Source organism: Stegostoma tigrinum, chromosome 3, assembly GCF_030684315.1.
Source record: "Stegostoma tigrinum isolate sSteTig4 chromosome 3, sSteTig4.hap1, whole genome shotgun sequence".
NCBI classification, from domain to species: domain Eukaryota; kingdom Metazoa; phylum Chordata; class Chondrichthyes; order Orectolobiformes; family Stegostomatidae; genus Stegostoma; species Stegostoma tigrinum.
Window position 1 is genome coordinate 19,328,805 of NC_081356.1, and position 16,917 is coordinate 19,345,721.

General features: G+C 39.3%; 1 protein-coding gene across 1 annotated transcript in view; it reads left to right on the forward strand.

The window, feature by feature from the left end:
- Positions 1-3,485: 3,485 nt before the first annotated feature.
- LOC125450575 (trans-2,3-enoyl-CoA reductase-like) overlaps positions 3,486-16,917 on the forward strand; it is a 124,290-nt gene continuing 110,858 nt past the window's right edge. Inside the window, exon 1 of the mRNA XM_048526581.2 lies at positions 3,486-3,708. Coding sequence (XP_048382538.1) covers positions 3,496-3,708 — 213 coding nt within the window. The 5' untranslated portion in view covers positions 3,486-3,495. The remainder of the gene's footprint in view (positions 3,709-16,917) is intronic.

Consider the following 16,917-nt stretch of genomic DNA (forward strand, 5'->3'; position numbering starts at 1 on the left):
TACTTGCTTCCACTAATTGCCTCTGTTTTCTTCCCCAGCCTTGGTTTCTGCACTCTTTTTGACCATGACACCCCTGCTCTCCCCACTGGCATCCTCCCGAATGAACAACAAGTCAAACTCCAGGATCATATTCATCTCATACCAATGAGCATCCTACTTTGGATGCAGTCACAGCCTCACTGCAGAGTTAACTTTCAATCCCAGATAACAAAGTTTCGATTTTGTGCTTGCATGAGTGACTCGCATATTCCACCTGTGACCAATGAATTTCCTCCCATTTTTTAGCTCCCCTGTGTGTTGATGACCCTGTGGCCCTGAAAAGAGGGTGTTATTTACCCCTTCAGAGATATAGGGTCATTGGCATTGTTTCTGATTTGATTTATTTGATTTATTTACTGTTGTCAGATGTACCTAAGTACAGCAAAAAATTTTGTTTTGCGAACAGTACAGCAGATCATAACATACCAGGTCATACAGATCGTAGGGTGTTGAGACAGAGCGTATGGGTTACAGCCACACAGGAGGTGCACGAAAAGAAGGTTAATATTAGGTTTGAAATTAGACAGGTCCATTCAGCCATCTAATAACAGTAGGAAGATGTTTTTGACGTGTTGGTGTCTGTGGTTAAAATTCTGTGTCTTCTGCCTGATGGAAGAGATTGGGAGAGAATCAGAGGGAGCCTTTGATGTTCGCAGCCTTTCTGCATCAGCAGTAAGTGTAGATGGAGTCGATGGATGGAAATTTGGCTTTTGTGATGATCTAGGCTGTGCACATAATTATCTGTAGTTTCTTGCAGTCCTGAGCAGAGCAGTTGCTGTTGCAAACAGTTTGCACTCAGATGGAATTCTTTCTATCGTGCATCTGTAAATGTTGGTGAGAGTCCTTGTGGGCGTGCATTCCTGAGTGTCCCATTTAACAGTCAAAACAGACTGTTCCATGCTGTTATCTCTGCCCAGGCTGTTTGGAGTTGGTCAGGTGGCATCTTTCTCTGGCTCAGACCTTCTCTTCATCACACCACCCACCTCCAGACTTTTCTTCATGAAGCAGGGAGACAGTTTATTTTGACCCTGTGCCTTACATTGAGACTTTAGGAACCAGCAACACAGTGTGAAAGGTTTTTACTGCAGGCTTGCACTGCCTGAAGTGATGTCCAGCTGGGCTCCAAATATAATAGCAAAACATCAGAAGCCAGAAGGTGCTTCAGGCAGTATGTATTTCAATCTCCATTGCTTGGTGATTCGCTGAATAATGTGTCCATCACCTCGCCTGTGGAAATAAATTGAGAAATGTATGATTCTCTGAAAGAACTCACTCAGCTGCAGTGGAAATGATACCATAAGAGTCACTTGCTGTCATTTTTTTAAACATTAAATGTGAAAATCACAAACTTAGTTTCCTTACTTGGTCACTGAAATCTGCAAATATGCATCTTGCTTGTGCAATTTCGTTAAAGTAAGTTCAGAAATCACTGTTTATTTTAAAACGAATACATATCAAAATCCTCTAACAATTTCCTAAACGGAAGTGTTAGTACGTTTTTTCAATTGTTTTGTGTAGCTGTTTTTTTTTATTCCAGCAGTTACCTTCAGTTCTGTGAGAAACATGTTTTCAATTATAGTGACAGTATAGGCTCATTGTCTGTTACCTGAGGAAGTACTGATCCTGACAGCCTGAATTTGAAATTAATGTTACTCACATATCTAGATGTCAAAATCAACACTTCTGCTAGCAGATCTCCAGTGGGCCTTTACTTTATTTGAAATACATGATTTTACAAGTGAATGTATGAATGTGGATCTGGTTTTACTTTGTCGCTCGGTTGCTTTTATGCAGCTTTTGTGCCGTCTCATTTCCTTCATCTATAGTGCTTCAGTTCTTAAGGTTTATCACAAATTCTTATTCTACCTCCCCATCTGAAAGAAAGACACAGCCTACATTTATCTAACATTTTTCATGTTTTCAGAATGCTGTAAAAGCATTTCACAGACAATTAAGTAATTTTCAAATGCAGTCACTGTTGTAATGTAGCAAATGTGGCAGTCAATCTGCACTCAGCAAGGTTCCATAAACTGCAATGAAATAAATGACATAATACTTTGTTTTTAGTTGTTGATTAAGAGATAAATATTTGCCAGGACAGCAGGAACTTTCCGTTGTTTTTCAAGGGATAATGAGGTAGCAAACATTGATCTGAGAAGATAAATGGCAGCTTTATGTAACTGTCATCTCAAATGCAACACATCTGACGCTGTAGCAATCTAAGTACTGCATCGCTCAGTACTGCCAACCTACAGGCTCAAGTCTTTGGATTAACGTTTAAACCCAAAACCTTCTGGCACAGCACTGAATCAAAGCTATGACCCTGGCTGGAATCAAATAATGGAATTGTTCAAATGAACTGTAAAAGGAAGGCCAAATATACAGCTTTAAAACAATCAGGAATAAATTGTACTTTGTAAATTAAGGTGCATCAGCTATAAATTCAAAATTAAATGGCTAACAACAAACAAAATGAATTAAGCAATCAAAAATCTGAAATACGCAGCTAGAACTTTATATTTTCTTTTAAATGTCCCTGTGAAATTCCCCATGACCTGAAAGCACTGACTTCCTGCTGGGGTACAGTTCAACTCACGTTGTATTTGCTCCTTCCTGTTCTTCCCAAATATCCAATGCTCATAGTTGTCAATCATCATTTACAGGATATTCTACCATGGAGCAGAAGAGCAGAAAGCAAAAGTTAATCCTGTTCACACATGGTGTCCTACCACACAGTCTTGCAGCGAAACTCCTAGTACAGTGATCAGGAATGTGAACTTGCCTAATTTTCTATAACTGCACATGGGCACTGAAGTCAACTACAATGACCTTAAAATTACCATTGATGACACCACCTTGCTTAGCACAGACTGGAACGGAATGTGAAAATTATTTTTCTGCATAGTTCAACCACTCAGCAGATACTGAGCCATTAGAGCTCATGTTTATTTTTACAGCCAAAAACATTAAGGAGTTTTTTTTAACCCATCTATTTATATACACGTATATTAATATTTAATTAACATTTTAAGGATCTAAATCACTTACCGTTTGAATATTTTACAGTGTAAGATTTTGTTCTCAACCCTTTGAGTTCTAATGATACCAGTAGAATTTGATTAATCTCATCTCTGAATTCTGTCTACCTCGAATATCTCAATAATGCAGCATCACGCTGTCACTTTGAAGTCATGATGATAAGGATAGGAAGTAGTCAGCCTCTGGGAAAGCTATTCTGCCATTTAAAAAACAGGGCAACTTTTGACATATCACACAGCGACAAGCTAAATATAGAAGTGGATTAGAGGGCCTCTGTTTTCAGTCATGTCGAATAAGATTATACACTTGAAATGGAATGCTGCATGACCTTTTGGTTCATTGTTCACCTCTGTTTCTATTTAAATGTTAGACAATTATGACAATCAGCTTTGCTTCAAGCAATTTAAGAAGGAAGCAATGAATACTCTTTGTAAAGGAAGAGCTGCTGTAAAAGAGAATATGTTACCTGAGAAACAAAACGAGGTGAAATCATTCCTTTCTTTATCCCAGCTTGTATTGACAACAAGCCAATTTGGACAATATGCAATGCAAAAGCATTCAAAAATTTCTTATGTTGAAGTGGAAATTATTGACGTTCAGACAAAGAAGCAGATTTGTATCCTGGAAAAAGTGAGTGGCTCCCTTTGTTAATTGTGTGGGTTAAGTCTGGTTTGTCTTTGAATTAGTGTGCCAATGTGACATTTTTTGAGAGAATTGTTTTGCATGTTGTTGACAATGTTAGCATTAAACAACCTAAAATCCAACACTGGATACTGAAGAATTGTTGCAAACCAGCAAAGACTGCTTTTTGACTTTGAAGTAATGATAGTGATACGTACGTTAAACTTTACCCATAAAAAAGGTAAAAGATGGAATGGTAGAAGTTGCATTGTTTACAAGCTAAAGGTCACCAAAGTGACATGTGGAAGACAACATGAAAATTAGACGTATACTTGTTTGCATCTGACTTGGAGTAATGAATAGAAAACCACTCCTGAGCCAGCTTCTAGCTTTGTTAAAGTGACAGAGGTCTCTCTTGATTCATGGCCCATGGTTATGGAACCTGTCAAGCTTATTGTCATCTAATTATTAATTTGTAAAACTAAATTGATCCTAAATGCTAGGTTTGGTTTTGCTTATTTGGCTGGATGGTTGGTTTGTGAAGCAGTGTGATGCTGAATGTGTGGGTTCAATTCCTCCGCCAGCTGAAGTTACCATGAAGGACTTGCCTTCTCAACACTGGGTGGCACCGTGGCTCAGTGGTTAGCACTGCAGCCTCACAGCGCCAGGGACCTGGGTTCGATTCCAGCCTTGGGTGACTGTCTGTGTGGAGTTTGCACATCCTTGCTGTGTCTGCGTAGGTTTCTTCTGGGTGGTCCGGTTTCCTCCCACAGTCCAAAGATGTGCAGGCTGGGTGGATTGGCCGTGCTGGATTATCCGTAGTGTTCAGGGGTGTGTGGGTTATAGGGGAATGGGTCTGTGTGGGATGTTTCAAGGGGTGGTGTGGACTTGTTGGGCCAAAGGGCCTGTTTCCACACTGTAGGGAATCTAATCTAACCTAATTGGCCCTCAGGTTAAATCACCACCGATTACCTTTCTCTAATGAGAGAACAGCCCTATGGTTTGGCAAGGCTATGTACACACAATATGTGTAAAACACACCATGAGACCCAGCATACGAACCCTTAGCTAAATCCCTGAAATTCCACAGTCTGCTATTTGAGGGAAGACAATAATCCATCCATTTTGTAAAATTAGCAGGCAAGAAAATTCGGTTGAACCTTGGAGCACTGATAAGCTAATGCCACAGTGTAATCTCCTTTGGTTTACACTTCCTACTATTTGTTTTGTTATCAGTTTCACATCTGTTGAGTATTATAGAAATTAAATATCTAATGGGGAAACAACAGAAAATCTTTACAATGCTAATACCACATTTTTAATAACTTGTGTTGTCAGAATGCAAAGAAATAGAGCAAATTTCACTCATTTCTTCAGGTTCTTTTGAACCTTTACAAAAAGAAAGGTGTTGGAATTAGAATGGAGCAACTGTTACACAATTAAATGACGTTTAAAGAAATAATATCCATTCACTGTGAAAAAAAATTAGGAAATGAAACTGTGAAGCGGTGCCGCCAGGGAATTTACTGCACTTAGAACAAATTTGATTTGTTCCCCTGACTGAAGTATTTAGAACTCAGGGGTCTTAATGCTGGGATGAAGTTGTCATCATTTAAGAATGAAAAGAAGAATTATTTATTAATTCAGAGAGTTATATACCTTTGGAATTCTTTACAGCAGAAAACTGTAAATTTCCACCAATGAGTACACTGAAGAATGAGGGGGATTTTGGGCTCTAGCTAAAATAAAGGGAAATGAGGAATGGGCAGGAATCTGGAGTTGAGATAAAAAAATCAGCCATAATTTTAGTAGAGAGCAGAGAGGCTTGTGGAGTTAAAGAATAAGATGAGTAAATGCTGGAGAAACCCAATAGGCCTGGCAGCATGTGCGGAGTGAGAAACTCAGTTACTGTTTTGAGTATGATACGATGTTTCTTCAGAACTTAAAAATCATTCCAAAGGACAGGCATGTGGGACTTAATGTTAACTCTGCTTCACTCTCAACAGTTGCTTCCAGGCCTGCTGAGTTTCTCCAATATTTTGTCTTTTTATTTCAGATTTCTGACATGTGCAGTATTTTACTTTTATTTGTAAAGATATATGCCCTGCTCCTGTTTCTGTCACTTATGTTCTTGTATTCATACAACATGAGTCTAACATTTCACATGGGAGCTTCTCTGCATAATGGTACTTTTACTAAAAGACAATATATCTGTTTAATTTTGTTGTATAAAGCAGTTGACCCAGAAGGGGTAACTCTGAAGTATAGTAAAATTCTGCTTGCTGATATATATATATGTATATGCTAATCTATTCATGTTCTCTGCTTATACTGGTACCAGGCTGTTAATCCTTCTTCCACTGTTAGCATCTTGTAATTTAGATTAGCCTGATATCTATTAATGGATACCAAAGTCTCTTATAAAATATGGTTACCTAGACTTAAGCTATAACTGTGAGTATGTAATGAACTACTTTGAGGTACTTGAGTATGTGTCTTTTTAACCAAAGACTTATTAGAGGCTAATCATTCACAATTTAATACTAGGAAGGCCAGCAGACTACTATCATGAGAAGGATTGGTGGCACCCGATGCGCCCAAAGGAAATCTGAACAAACCAACTATGAGCTCAGGGCATCTTGTACAACATAGTATAAATGTGATGTGAACTGCTTCTGCATTCTGCAGTTCATGAATCCGCAGCCACGTAAGGGGGAGAGTGAAAAAAAGCTACCAAAAAAGCAATGTCTTTTGAATGAATTCTGCAGTTGTTAGAAGAGAGCACAGATCCAGTCACCTCTCACAAAGTCTGTTGGCAGCAGCCAATCAGTCTGGGCTGGAACAGCTGTAGCATAAAGCCCCCTTTTCTCTGAAACAAACTGAGACCAGCCAGAGCTTAGGAAAAAAAGAAGTTTAAAAGATTTTGTGAAACTTGGAAAAGAATAGCCAAAGCTAAAAGAAGATCAATACAAGTTACAATCTTGGAAAAAAATATCAGATGGCATTGAGTGCTAGAACTAAATTTAGCCCGATGTCAGTCCAATGGGCTTATTTGAAATCACAAACTTTCACAGCACTGCTCCTTCATCAGGTTCACCTGATGAAAGTGCAGTACTCTGAAAGCTTGTGATTTCAAATAAACATGTTGGGCTATAATCTGTTGTCGTGTGACATCTAACTCTGTCCATCCCAGTCCAACACCGGCACCTCCACGTCTTAAGTTTAGATCCTAAGAGGAAGAACAGAAATAGTTCAATTCTAGGCAATGTTATGGACTGGGAATCTCAAAGAAGGTTTAACTTGTTACATTGATTGAAGGAATTTCACTCAAACAATTTAACATTGTTGTTTAAGCTGCATGAAAACCTTTCAAAAATGAAATCATTCTTTGAAAACATTTGTGGAACCAGCAATATAATTCATCTTATTAAAATTTTAAAACAGAGAAATAATTTAGTAAAACTAATCATTCTGAAGATTTTTTATTGTACAACTAAACTTCTTAAACATCCAAAATTTCTATCTTACCATATATTTCCTTCATAAAGGGCATGAACTGGTTGGTGAAGAAGCATAGATTATAAAAATTATTCACCTTGTTGAAAAGGATCAGAAACTCCTACAAATCATAGAAACTCTAGTGTGGGAGCTGGCTTTTTGATACATCAAGTACACACTGATCCTCGGAAGAGCGTCCCATCCAGATGCAGTCCCCCACCCTATCCCTGTGACTCTGCATTACCCATGGCTAATCCAGCTAGCTTGCACATCCCCGGACACAATGAAAAATTTAGCATGGCCAATCTACCTAACTTACGCAGCTTTGGACCCTAAAAAGAAGGGTAAAACCATACCAATAGTCCTCCTCCTCACTTCTTTATATCACAATAATTAACTACTGAAGAGACGGCAATGTAGAGTCTCCACTCTCCAAAGGATAGAAAACAATTTTAAAATTGTATTGAAAGTGTATTTTTAATTTAAAGCTTCATAAAAGCTTTTACATTAAACTTAAACAGGCAACTTAAAACATGAAAAAGAAAACAAAGAATTGACAAATAAAGTTTTAAATTTTTATTAAAGCGAGCAAACAAAAGCAATGCCCAGTTCTATCAGAAGAATGTCAGTTCCTTTTTCAAAACACCATTCAATACCCAGAAACAATCTTTAAGTAACAGAAACAATGTTGGTTCAATATGCAGAGGAAACAGTACTTTGTACCAAACATCTATCATTCAATATTACACTTATCAGCTGGAAGAAAAACTTTTTGGTCTCATAAAAATATTCACTGAAACCACATACATGTAAACACCAACTGAAACCAGCTACAGTGATATTTGACAACTCTTCAATAATCCAAATAATGAGGACATCATTGTCTTCACAAGGTTGGAAGAACTCTTTTCCTCTCTTCCACCCACACAAGTGTCTTCAGTTCTGAATTCATCAAAAACAATGAACACTTACTAATCCAAAGACTACACAACAGATTGAGAGATGCTCATTTAGATTTTGCTTTTAACAAGCTGGAAAAGAGATGACTACTCTCCATGCCTCAATACATGTCTTTCATCTCTAAGAAGTCAAAAATTTAACAGTGTTCCAATGCCATTATTTATATTCTTTTTATAACAGAAGATGTGCAGGAAATAAAGACACAGCAGCTTTTCCAGACGGTGATATTCAATGTTCTTTCCCAAGTAGGAAGTCTTCTATTTGTCAAAGTCAGCATGAATTTATGAAGTCATAGGCTTGGGAGATGTGTTAGTGGTAAACTTGACATATCTTTATAACCAGCTGCATGAAATGTTTAACAGGGGCAATAAGCGGCTGAGGAAAGATATTGTATAACACAGCTACCCTGATATGTTTGACTCTGAAGCCTTTCTACAACTGCACCTATTGAGAAATAGATGTCACAATGATGCCACCTGGAAACTGGAGAAGCAGCACCTCATATTCCTCCTTTGGACCCTACAACCCAATGGTCTCATGTGGACTTTACCAGTTTCAAAATCTCCCCAACCCTGGTCTCATCTCATGACCAAGCCTCCCTGTCTTCCTCGCCTCCTTGACCTGACACAACCTGTCAATCTCCTCTCCCACCTATCCACTCCTCCCATCTCACTGACCAATCCCCACCACTGCCTACCTGCATCCCATCTACCTTCTCCAGCCCGAACTTTCCTTTCTCTATTTATTTTGAAGCTCCCTTCCCCCTTCCCCATGTCTGAAGATGGGTCCTGACACGAAACGACAACTTTCTTGCTCCTCTGCTAATGCTTGGTCTGCTGTGTTCCTCCAGCTCCACACTATGTTATCTCTGACACCTGCATTGGCAGTTCTTACTATCTCTGAGAATTAGATGACTTTGTTTTTCTGTGTTTGGGTTAAGCTAGTAACTCTAACCATCTGTTTTCATTGTCCAAACCTGTTAGTGTTACCTGAACTGCTATCAGCCACATAATGCAAGTTACTTAGTTTGGCATATGTTTGAAGATATCAATGTCCCTTACCAAGCAAAGAATAGTTATCTAATCTTAACTTGACCTCTTATGTCAATTGCTGTGTAATTCATGACCTCTTTTTTCTGAAGTACATGCCTTTTCTGAGAAGTGAAAGATAACCCTTAACCACTTATTACCAGAAAGCATCATTAACTAAGAGTACAAGTATTGATGGCAGCATATTCACCCAGAATGACACAGAATGAGGCCATTCAGCCTATTATTAAATGCTTCAAGCTGTTGGTCATGTGTGAAAGTGAAAGGGGAACTGTTTCTATTGGGGTTGCAGGAAACTGCAATCAGTTAGATGATACCATAGAGCAACTCAAGGAGCTCTACAAGTTCTCCTTCCATTCAGGCAGTTGGTTACAATCAGTCAGATGTTTGTTTCGTCCAGAGTTTGGTGATCTGTCGTTTTACAGTATGGGAATGTGCCACAGTCAGCCCCGCTGGTCGAGTACAAATGATGCTAAAGTGAGGTCATTCAGTGTGATGTCTACCTAGAGGGGTGGGCCACGTTTTTCTTACAATGTGACAAACAGCAGATGAGCAGAAGTGTAGTTACTGATAACGCATGAGTCGGGTAATGTGTCCTTAGCGAGTGAGTTGGAAGCAGAATGGTTTGTATTTTGCAAGGTGAGGCAGATGAGAGCTGTCAAGTGGACATGAAATATGCAATAGTGAGAGTTGTAGCCCAGTAGCCTTGAGGAGGTATGTGTGCAGTGGCAGAGTTAGAGTAATTGGTGGCTTTATGAGCTTGGGGTAGCACTTACCTTGACAAGTGCATTTCTTCCTGCATACTGGACATTGCATTTCATCTGTGACATTGCACAGATCCAGACTGTTAATTGGGTCAACGCTGTCTGTGTCTGATGGTGTGGCATCCTTTGCAGTTAACAGGAAAAAAAACACATCCATCCTCTCCACCACCCCATACATCAGCACCTCCAGGCCTCTGTTCGTGAGCTGAGAAACTAATTCGAATTTCTTGACATTTACTTTATGGTGACGATAATGTTGTGATTGTAACAAGGTCAGGCAGGTGGACGTCATAGAATAATAGTTCCCTGATTGAGGCTGTTAACCTGGCCCAACCAGGGACCCCTGGCTGATAGATAAGGACAGAGTGCCAGACATCCTGTTCACTCTGAGAGCTGGCTCTGAGGGAGCTGGATCAGTGTCGAGGACTCTCCACATGTAAATAAAGGTTGACTTGGTAACGGGAAGTCAGCCTCTTTGGTGTTATTTTGAATAAAGCATCATGTTATGAAGGACAGTTTCTGACTTGCTGCATCTGCAAATGTGGTCAGTTAAGCTTTAAATACCACACCAGTGGCATCAAAGTTGTGAAGTCTGGCAGTGAGAAGCAATTCCCAGTCTCCTGCCACATAATTTCATGATCTGGGCCCCAAAAATATCTGTTTCCCAATTAAAAGAAGAGTGGAAGATTGTGTGAGAAAAATTGACTTGGGCCATAGCAGACCATATGCCTTCAATCTCACTCAAGTAAATACTTTGCTTAAAACAAAGGAAAATGTAACACTTTATGTTTGGTCTAATGATGACCTGTTTTATGATTACCAAAGGGTGAGTAAAGAACATGACAAATAATTATCAGGATAGAAGGGTTCCAAATGCTTGGAATCTGAGGTGCAAACAGAAAAGGCCCAAATGTATTCCGGTTTTCTCAATTAATGAAAGTTCTGTTTTGTTGATGTTTTTGTTAATGAAACAAAGTTTTGTTTCATTAGAAATCTCTTAATAGTCCTCAGGTCAAATTTCTTTTCTTCATTTTCTGTTTCAAAGTTGAATCATGACATAATTTAAAGAATAAAATGCTAAATAACTTTTATCAAGTAATCAAATACCGTTTCTAGACTCTGTTATGTAATTAAGATGTGTGTACTTGCGTATTGTCCCAATTAAGTGTCACTATGTAAACAGTAAATTCAGGGAAACTTGAGCATTTCAAAATAAATTAAGTAGCAATATTGTGCATCAATACCTCAAAGTGTAACAGATAAATGCAGGAAGAGTTTAGATATAGAGGATCAAATGGTAGACACTGAATTTCACCCAAATTGCATGAACCGCCAGTTGTGCTGCATATATGCTTTATCATATAAGGGTTGAAAAATGTAGATCATAATGCATAATACTCTACCAGAAAGATTCATTGAAATGAATAAGATGGAGACATTTGAGATAAAACTAGACAATTGCATGAGAGAAAAAAAAAGAACATTTAGAATATGCTGGTGGGCCTTGATGAAAAACGAATGAGAAAGTTTCTGTGGAACGTAAACACCAGCGGAGATCATTTAGGCTAAATCAGCTGTTTCTGTGCTCAGACTTCATCTATCTTAATGTAATTCTGGTAACGAAAAGTATGTTGTAAACCTAGTGCAAGTTTTTGTTTGACTTTGGTTTTCATAAGTTTGGTTCAGGATCATTAGATACTAGTTACTTGCTCATCTCAGATTTCCAGCATTCACATCAGTTGTTCAAAAAACCCGTTTCTCACTCTCTCAGTTCTTATGCCTTAAATATAGGTAAGAATAAGTGAGATTTGCTAAATTAAAATGGGCTTCTCGGTCTCATTATCATAAAGTTTCAATGTTCATATTTTGAAGTTTGCTGATTCTGGTGTGACAAACTTATGGAAGTATGACAGCTCACGATTATTAATAATCCACTGACATTCCGAAGAAGCCTTTGGAAAGAATAAACAAATGGCATTCACAATGATCTGCAGTAGGTTTCTCACAGCAGGTCACTCATTCCTGCCGGAAGATGGTTAGACCTCTAGTATCATGAAAAATGCATCAAGTTTTTCTCTGAGATGAGAAATTTGGTGATAACAGTGCAGAAAATTAAATAAGGCAATAAAATAAGTTACTGTTTTATGAAGAGCTCTCTAAAGTATTATATGGAGAATGAGAGGCATTTAGAGTGGGCTGTACTCAGCCACCTTAGTGGGACACTAATCATATCACATTGCTGACTGCTTTATCTATAATATTTATGTGCACTGAGTTGAAAGATGAGTTGTTTTAGCTGAAATCAAAAAAACAGCTAGAACTAATTTGACCAGTCACATTTCATTTTATTTTTATTTAATATCTATCCAGTGATCTTGCACTCCATTTATATTCCTACAAACAAGTCTTGTAAAACAGTTCAAATACATCTGAAAAATAATTGGAGAATAAGATGACTTTGAATGTTTGATCACAGAGGAACATAGGCTAAATTAATGGCAAGATGCTTCTGTTAGCATTGCAAATTGGAAAGACAATTAGTTTCAGACAATTAGAGTTTAATCATTACATTTATGATGTAACATGAAAGAGCCTTGAAAATACCATACATGTTGTTCCTTGTTTTAGCAAAATCAAAATCACTATCCCCTCAATGTTGGTTTCTGATATTCCACTGCTTGGATATAAATGATAAAGCAAAATAAAACGAAACATTCCTGTACTGACCTTGTAAGTAATGTGGAACTAGAGTCACAGGTTGAATCTTATAGGCAAAGGAAAATCAAATGAGAGGTCCAGCGAGGCTGATCTCATTGCCAGGAGCAATGAGTGCCTTCTTTTCACAGCAATATGGTGAGTTTCTCACTTGGCAGCACTAAGTTGCCAATTAAGGGAGATCATTGCTTGTCAAACACCAATTTGCCTCATTAATATTTGGCTTCTTACCTGACTGAACTTATTAAGTAAGCGAGGTGGTGAGAAAACCTGACCTGGAAATCAGAGTAGATACTTGACTAATTCAGCACACCACTTACTCCAAACAACCTCCATATTGTATTCAACTAAAACACAGCCCACAGCTTGACCTATGGGCACCAGACCAAATCCCAAGCCCCATTCATGGACATTGGGTAGCTGACACCTGCCAACTTCTCATGGCCATCATGGCATCGCCCTGATACACAGGCATGGCATTCAGGAAGCATAGACTGTCATTGTTCACTCATGTGGAAAGCATCTTGTGTGAGGCGCACAACTTTGCTTCATTATTGCCATGTAAGTGTAATAATGGTCTATGTTGAATGCAGTGAGAAGTTGGGAATTTTATGTCAGCCTGGATTGGAAAAATGTTGGTGAGTTGCAGGAAGTCCCTTTTGGGGCAGCACGATGGCACAGTGGTTAGCACTGCTGCCTCACAGTGCCAGGGACCCGTGTTCAATTCCATTCTCGGGCGACTGTCTGTGTGGAGTTTGCACATTCTCTCTGTGTCTGTGTGGGTTTCCTTCGGGTTGTCCAGTTTCCTTCCACAGTCCAAAGATGTGCAAGTTGGTTGCATTCGCCATGCTAAATTGCCTGTAGTGCTCAGGGAGGTAGAGGGCACATATTAGGTGGGTCATGGGGGATGGGTCTGGGTGTGATGCTCTGAGGTTCTGTGTGGACTTGTTGGGCCGAAGGGCCTGTTTCCACACTGTAGGGATTCTATAATTCAATGACATTAGTGGGGCATCTCAGTTGAGGCAACGCTTTCACCAAGTTGCTGCACAGACTGATCCTGTGTGTGCAGGAATGATTGAGGTATATTTCTCGTTATCTGTGTACAGCATGTTTCATTGAGTGTTGAACTGTGCTCAGCCCTCATCTGGAAGGTATACCGTTGATGACAGTTCTGATGACTAAGAAATTCAATCACTTTTTCTGAGCCCATTTTAGATACTTTCCACCAAGTGTAATGGGCCGTGACACGTATGGGATGTTAGTCACTGTGGCTGCCTACCTAAAAAAGTGAAGACGGATGCAGAAGGAGCAGGACCAATGGCAAGCCCCAGATCAATTGTAAGGCCCTGCAGAGGACAAGTAATAGCCATGCCAAGGAGATCTCACTTCTACAGGGCCCCACAGGAAGTGTGGAGCGTGCAGAAGGCCCAGAGTATTTTAGCCTTGACTCAGTTTCTTGGGCATGAGCAAGGCACAATATTAATGCAGGGTCAATATGCCCAAGACACTGTGACGGAACTGTGCCAAATGTTGAAGCAGGACCTGAGGTCTGTAGGAGTGGGGATGCCATCTTATCCTTGTAGCTGTGAAGGTGACAGCCGCTCTGATTTTCAATGCTACTGGCTTCTTCCAGGGGATCAAAACAGTGAATGATATGCTCTGGGCACATTCTGATCCCCTGACATGCCAGTGTTGCAGTCTGAGCAGTCAGACGTGGGTACATTCGGATTTGCCCAATGCAGCGTATTATCATCTACATGCATGTGGCGCTGAGATGTCATATCACTACTTTGCAGAATTTGTCAACAGAAAGGGATTCCATTAATGTTCAGGTGATCTGTGACCAGCTTCGCTACTTCCTGGAGATGTGTACCTGCTATTCTTGTAGCTGGAAGGAGGACCCCTCAATATAATCTGGAGAGGGTGCACCACATCACCTTTGTGAATTGCTCTGCTCTGCACAATTGAGCTGGATTTGCTGAATGGAGAGGAACTGGGCGAATGAGAGCAGTCTGCTGAGGAGGATAGTGAGGACACTGGGGAAGATGAAGCTATCATTGTCTGTGACAGAGTTCTGCTGCATTCGTCACTCCATGTTAGGCAGAATCTTATTGACGCCAACTTCTAAAAGATGAGAGCTGGGTGCAGCAAACACAGACTGTGAATATGAATTAATCATTGGTCATGATGCAGAAATCTGGTTGGCAGCCTCCAGTGGTTTTGTTTGTGTTTGCTGTTCTGCCTATAAATAAAAGCCCCTGATAATACTTTCCCAATTGTTTGTCTCTTGAAAGCTACAGTTGCCTTTGGGACCAGGGTAGCATCGACTTAATCGGTGTTTAAGTGGGATGTAGCTGCAGACCAGTAAACCATGGGGTGAGGTGTTTAACCTGTGACTTGGGTGAGAAAATAGGGCAGCATGTGTGAGGAAGAGACAGCTATGCTGGCATTGACCATTTATTTTTGGCGACTGCATCTTACAGTTCTGGTAATGGGCCATGCCAGACTGCCAACATTGCACAATGACCTCACAGAAATGGCTTGGACTCAAAGGGTACCAGTTTTTCTGTGGAAATCCTGTGAGTTAGTCTGGAAATGGAGTGTGGTAAGCTGAGGTTGGAATCAGATATGAGGAATAACACATGTTTGAGATAATTAGTATTCAACTACCCTACCAGTCTTGCGCTATCTGTTTTTTTTCCTGGTTTTCAGGCAGAGCTCCATTTTTAAATTTTCAACAATTCTTTTAAGTTCTTCCAAGTCAAGACCTTTTAGTTTTTCATATATTGCTTCATCCTGCCCTGTGAATGCATTAACATCAAACGTGGACATCTTAGCTCTAAGAGACTCAAAAACATTCTCGTGGTAGTTACATCTTTTTTTGCAAAAGCCCCAGCTTTTGTGGGAATAGTTTGTTTCATCACTTCAATCCTTTTGTTAGTTGTGGGTTCAAATTACATGATGACAAAGTAAGGGTAAGGGTCATAGCTCATCTCTTAAGTCCCTCGTGGTCAGTCGTGATGAGTCTTATTTTATTTTCCGTCACATAGCTGTCACATTCTCCACGAAATGTACTTTAACCAGATCAAAACTGAAAGAAGTCAAATCCTTTGTGTTTCCTGTGTGAAGGAAAGTGGAGTTTTATTACCCCTGCCAAAACATTAACAAACACACAGGCAACGATCTCACCAAGAAAATGGGAGGTGAATCAGGCACTTCAAGGCAGTTAAAATTTATAAGAATTTTAATAATTTTTGATTTGTGAGAGTAAGACCTGCTGCTGAAAGCAGCTGTCCATTTATCTATTTGACAGCCTACTCCTTGAATCCCAATCTGAATATCTGTAGACAATCTTCCATCTCAATGAGCAACCTCCAGAAAGTTTTGAACTATCCCAGACTTACACTTCTGAGTTTGACTTCTTTTATAACTTTGTTAAATTTGGCACAAATTGATTCTTGTTCACCAATGGTCTTATAAGCTTTGGCTCATCCTTATCAGATTAAAATAGTATTACAAGCAGGATGGTGCAGGCCTTGAGTGCAGAACAGTCAATGCCTCTTCATATTTTGAGAAAAGAATGCATTACATCAAACATCTGGATAACATATCATGGGAATTGCAATATGCAAGATTGCAATTTTTTAATGATTCTTGGAGGCCCCTGTAATCCTGCAGGATTGGTTTAATATATACTGATAAGACGAACCCTCCTCGTGCACATCTGAAAATAAATGGTGTTAACCCATACCTGAGTCTCTTATTAGTCTGTTGCTTTGTGCAGCAGCAATTACAAAATATTTCATTGCTTTTTCTACATGCAAATTGACCATTGCATTTACTATAATACCATAGTGACTATACTTCCAAATGTACTTCATCAGCAATTAAATTTTCAATGGTTTGGCATGGGAGCAAGTTGCTTATTTCTCATTCATCCTTCTCACCAATATTCTGATTAGCATAGCCTCTAGTTCATCAAATTCCCGCAAAACAATCTTTCCTCCTTTCAAGTCTTACTTTGTTTTCATTCCTTTGCTGATGAGCACATTCTTGCTTCTGTTTTCAAATTAATCAAGAGTTCGCCTTAAATCATCTTTGCAATGTTTATATTCCTAAGTTCCAGGATGTACTCTCATATCTTTTGCAATAACATGAATTTGACTTCTCACATCCACAACCATACCTTGTGTTGCTTCATGTTTTTCTTCTTCTATTAATTGGTATTTGTT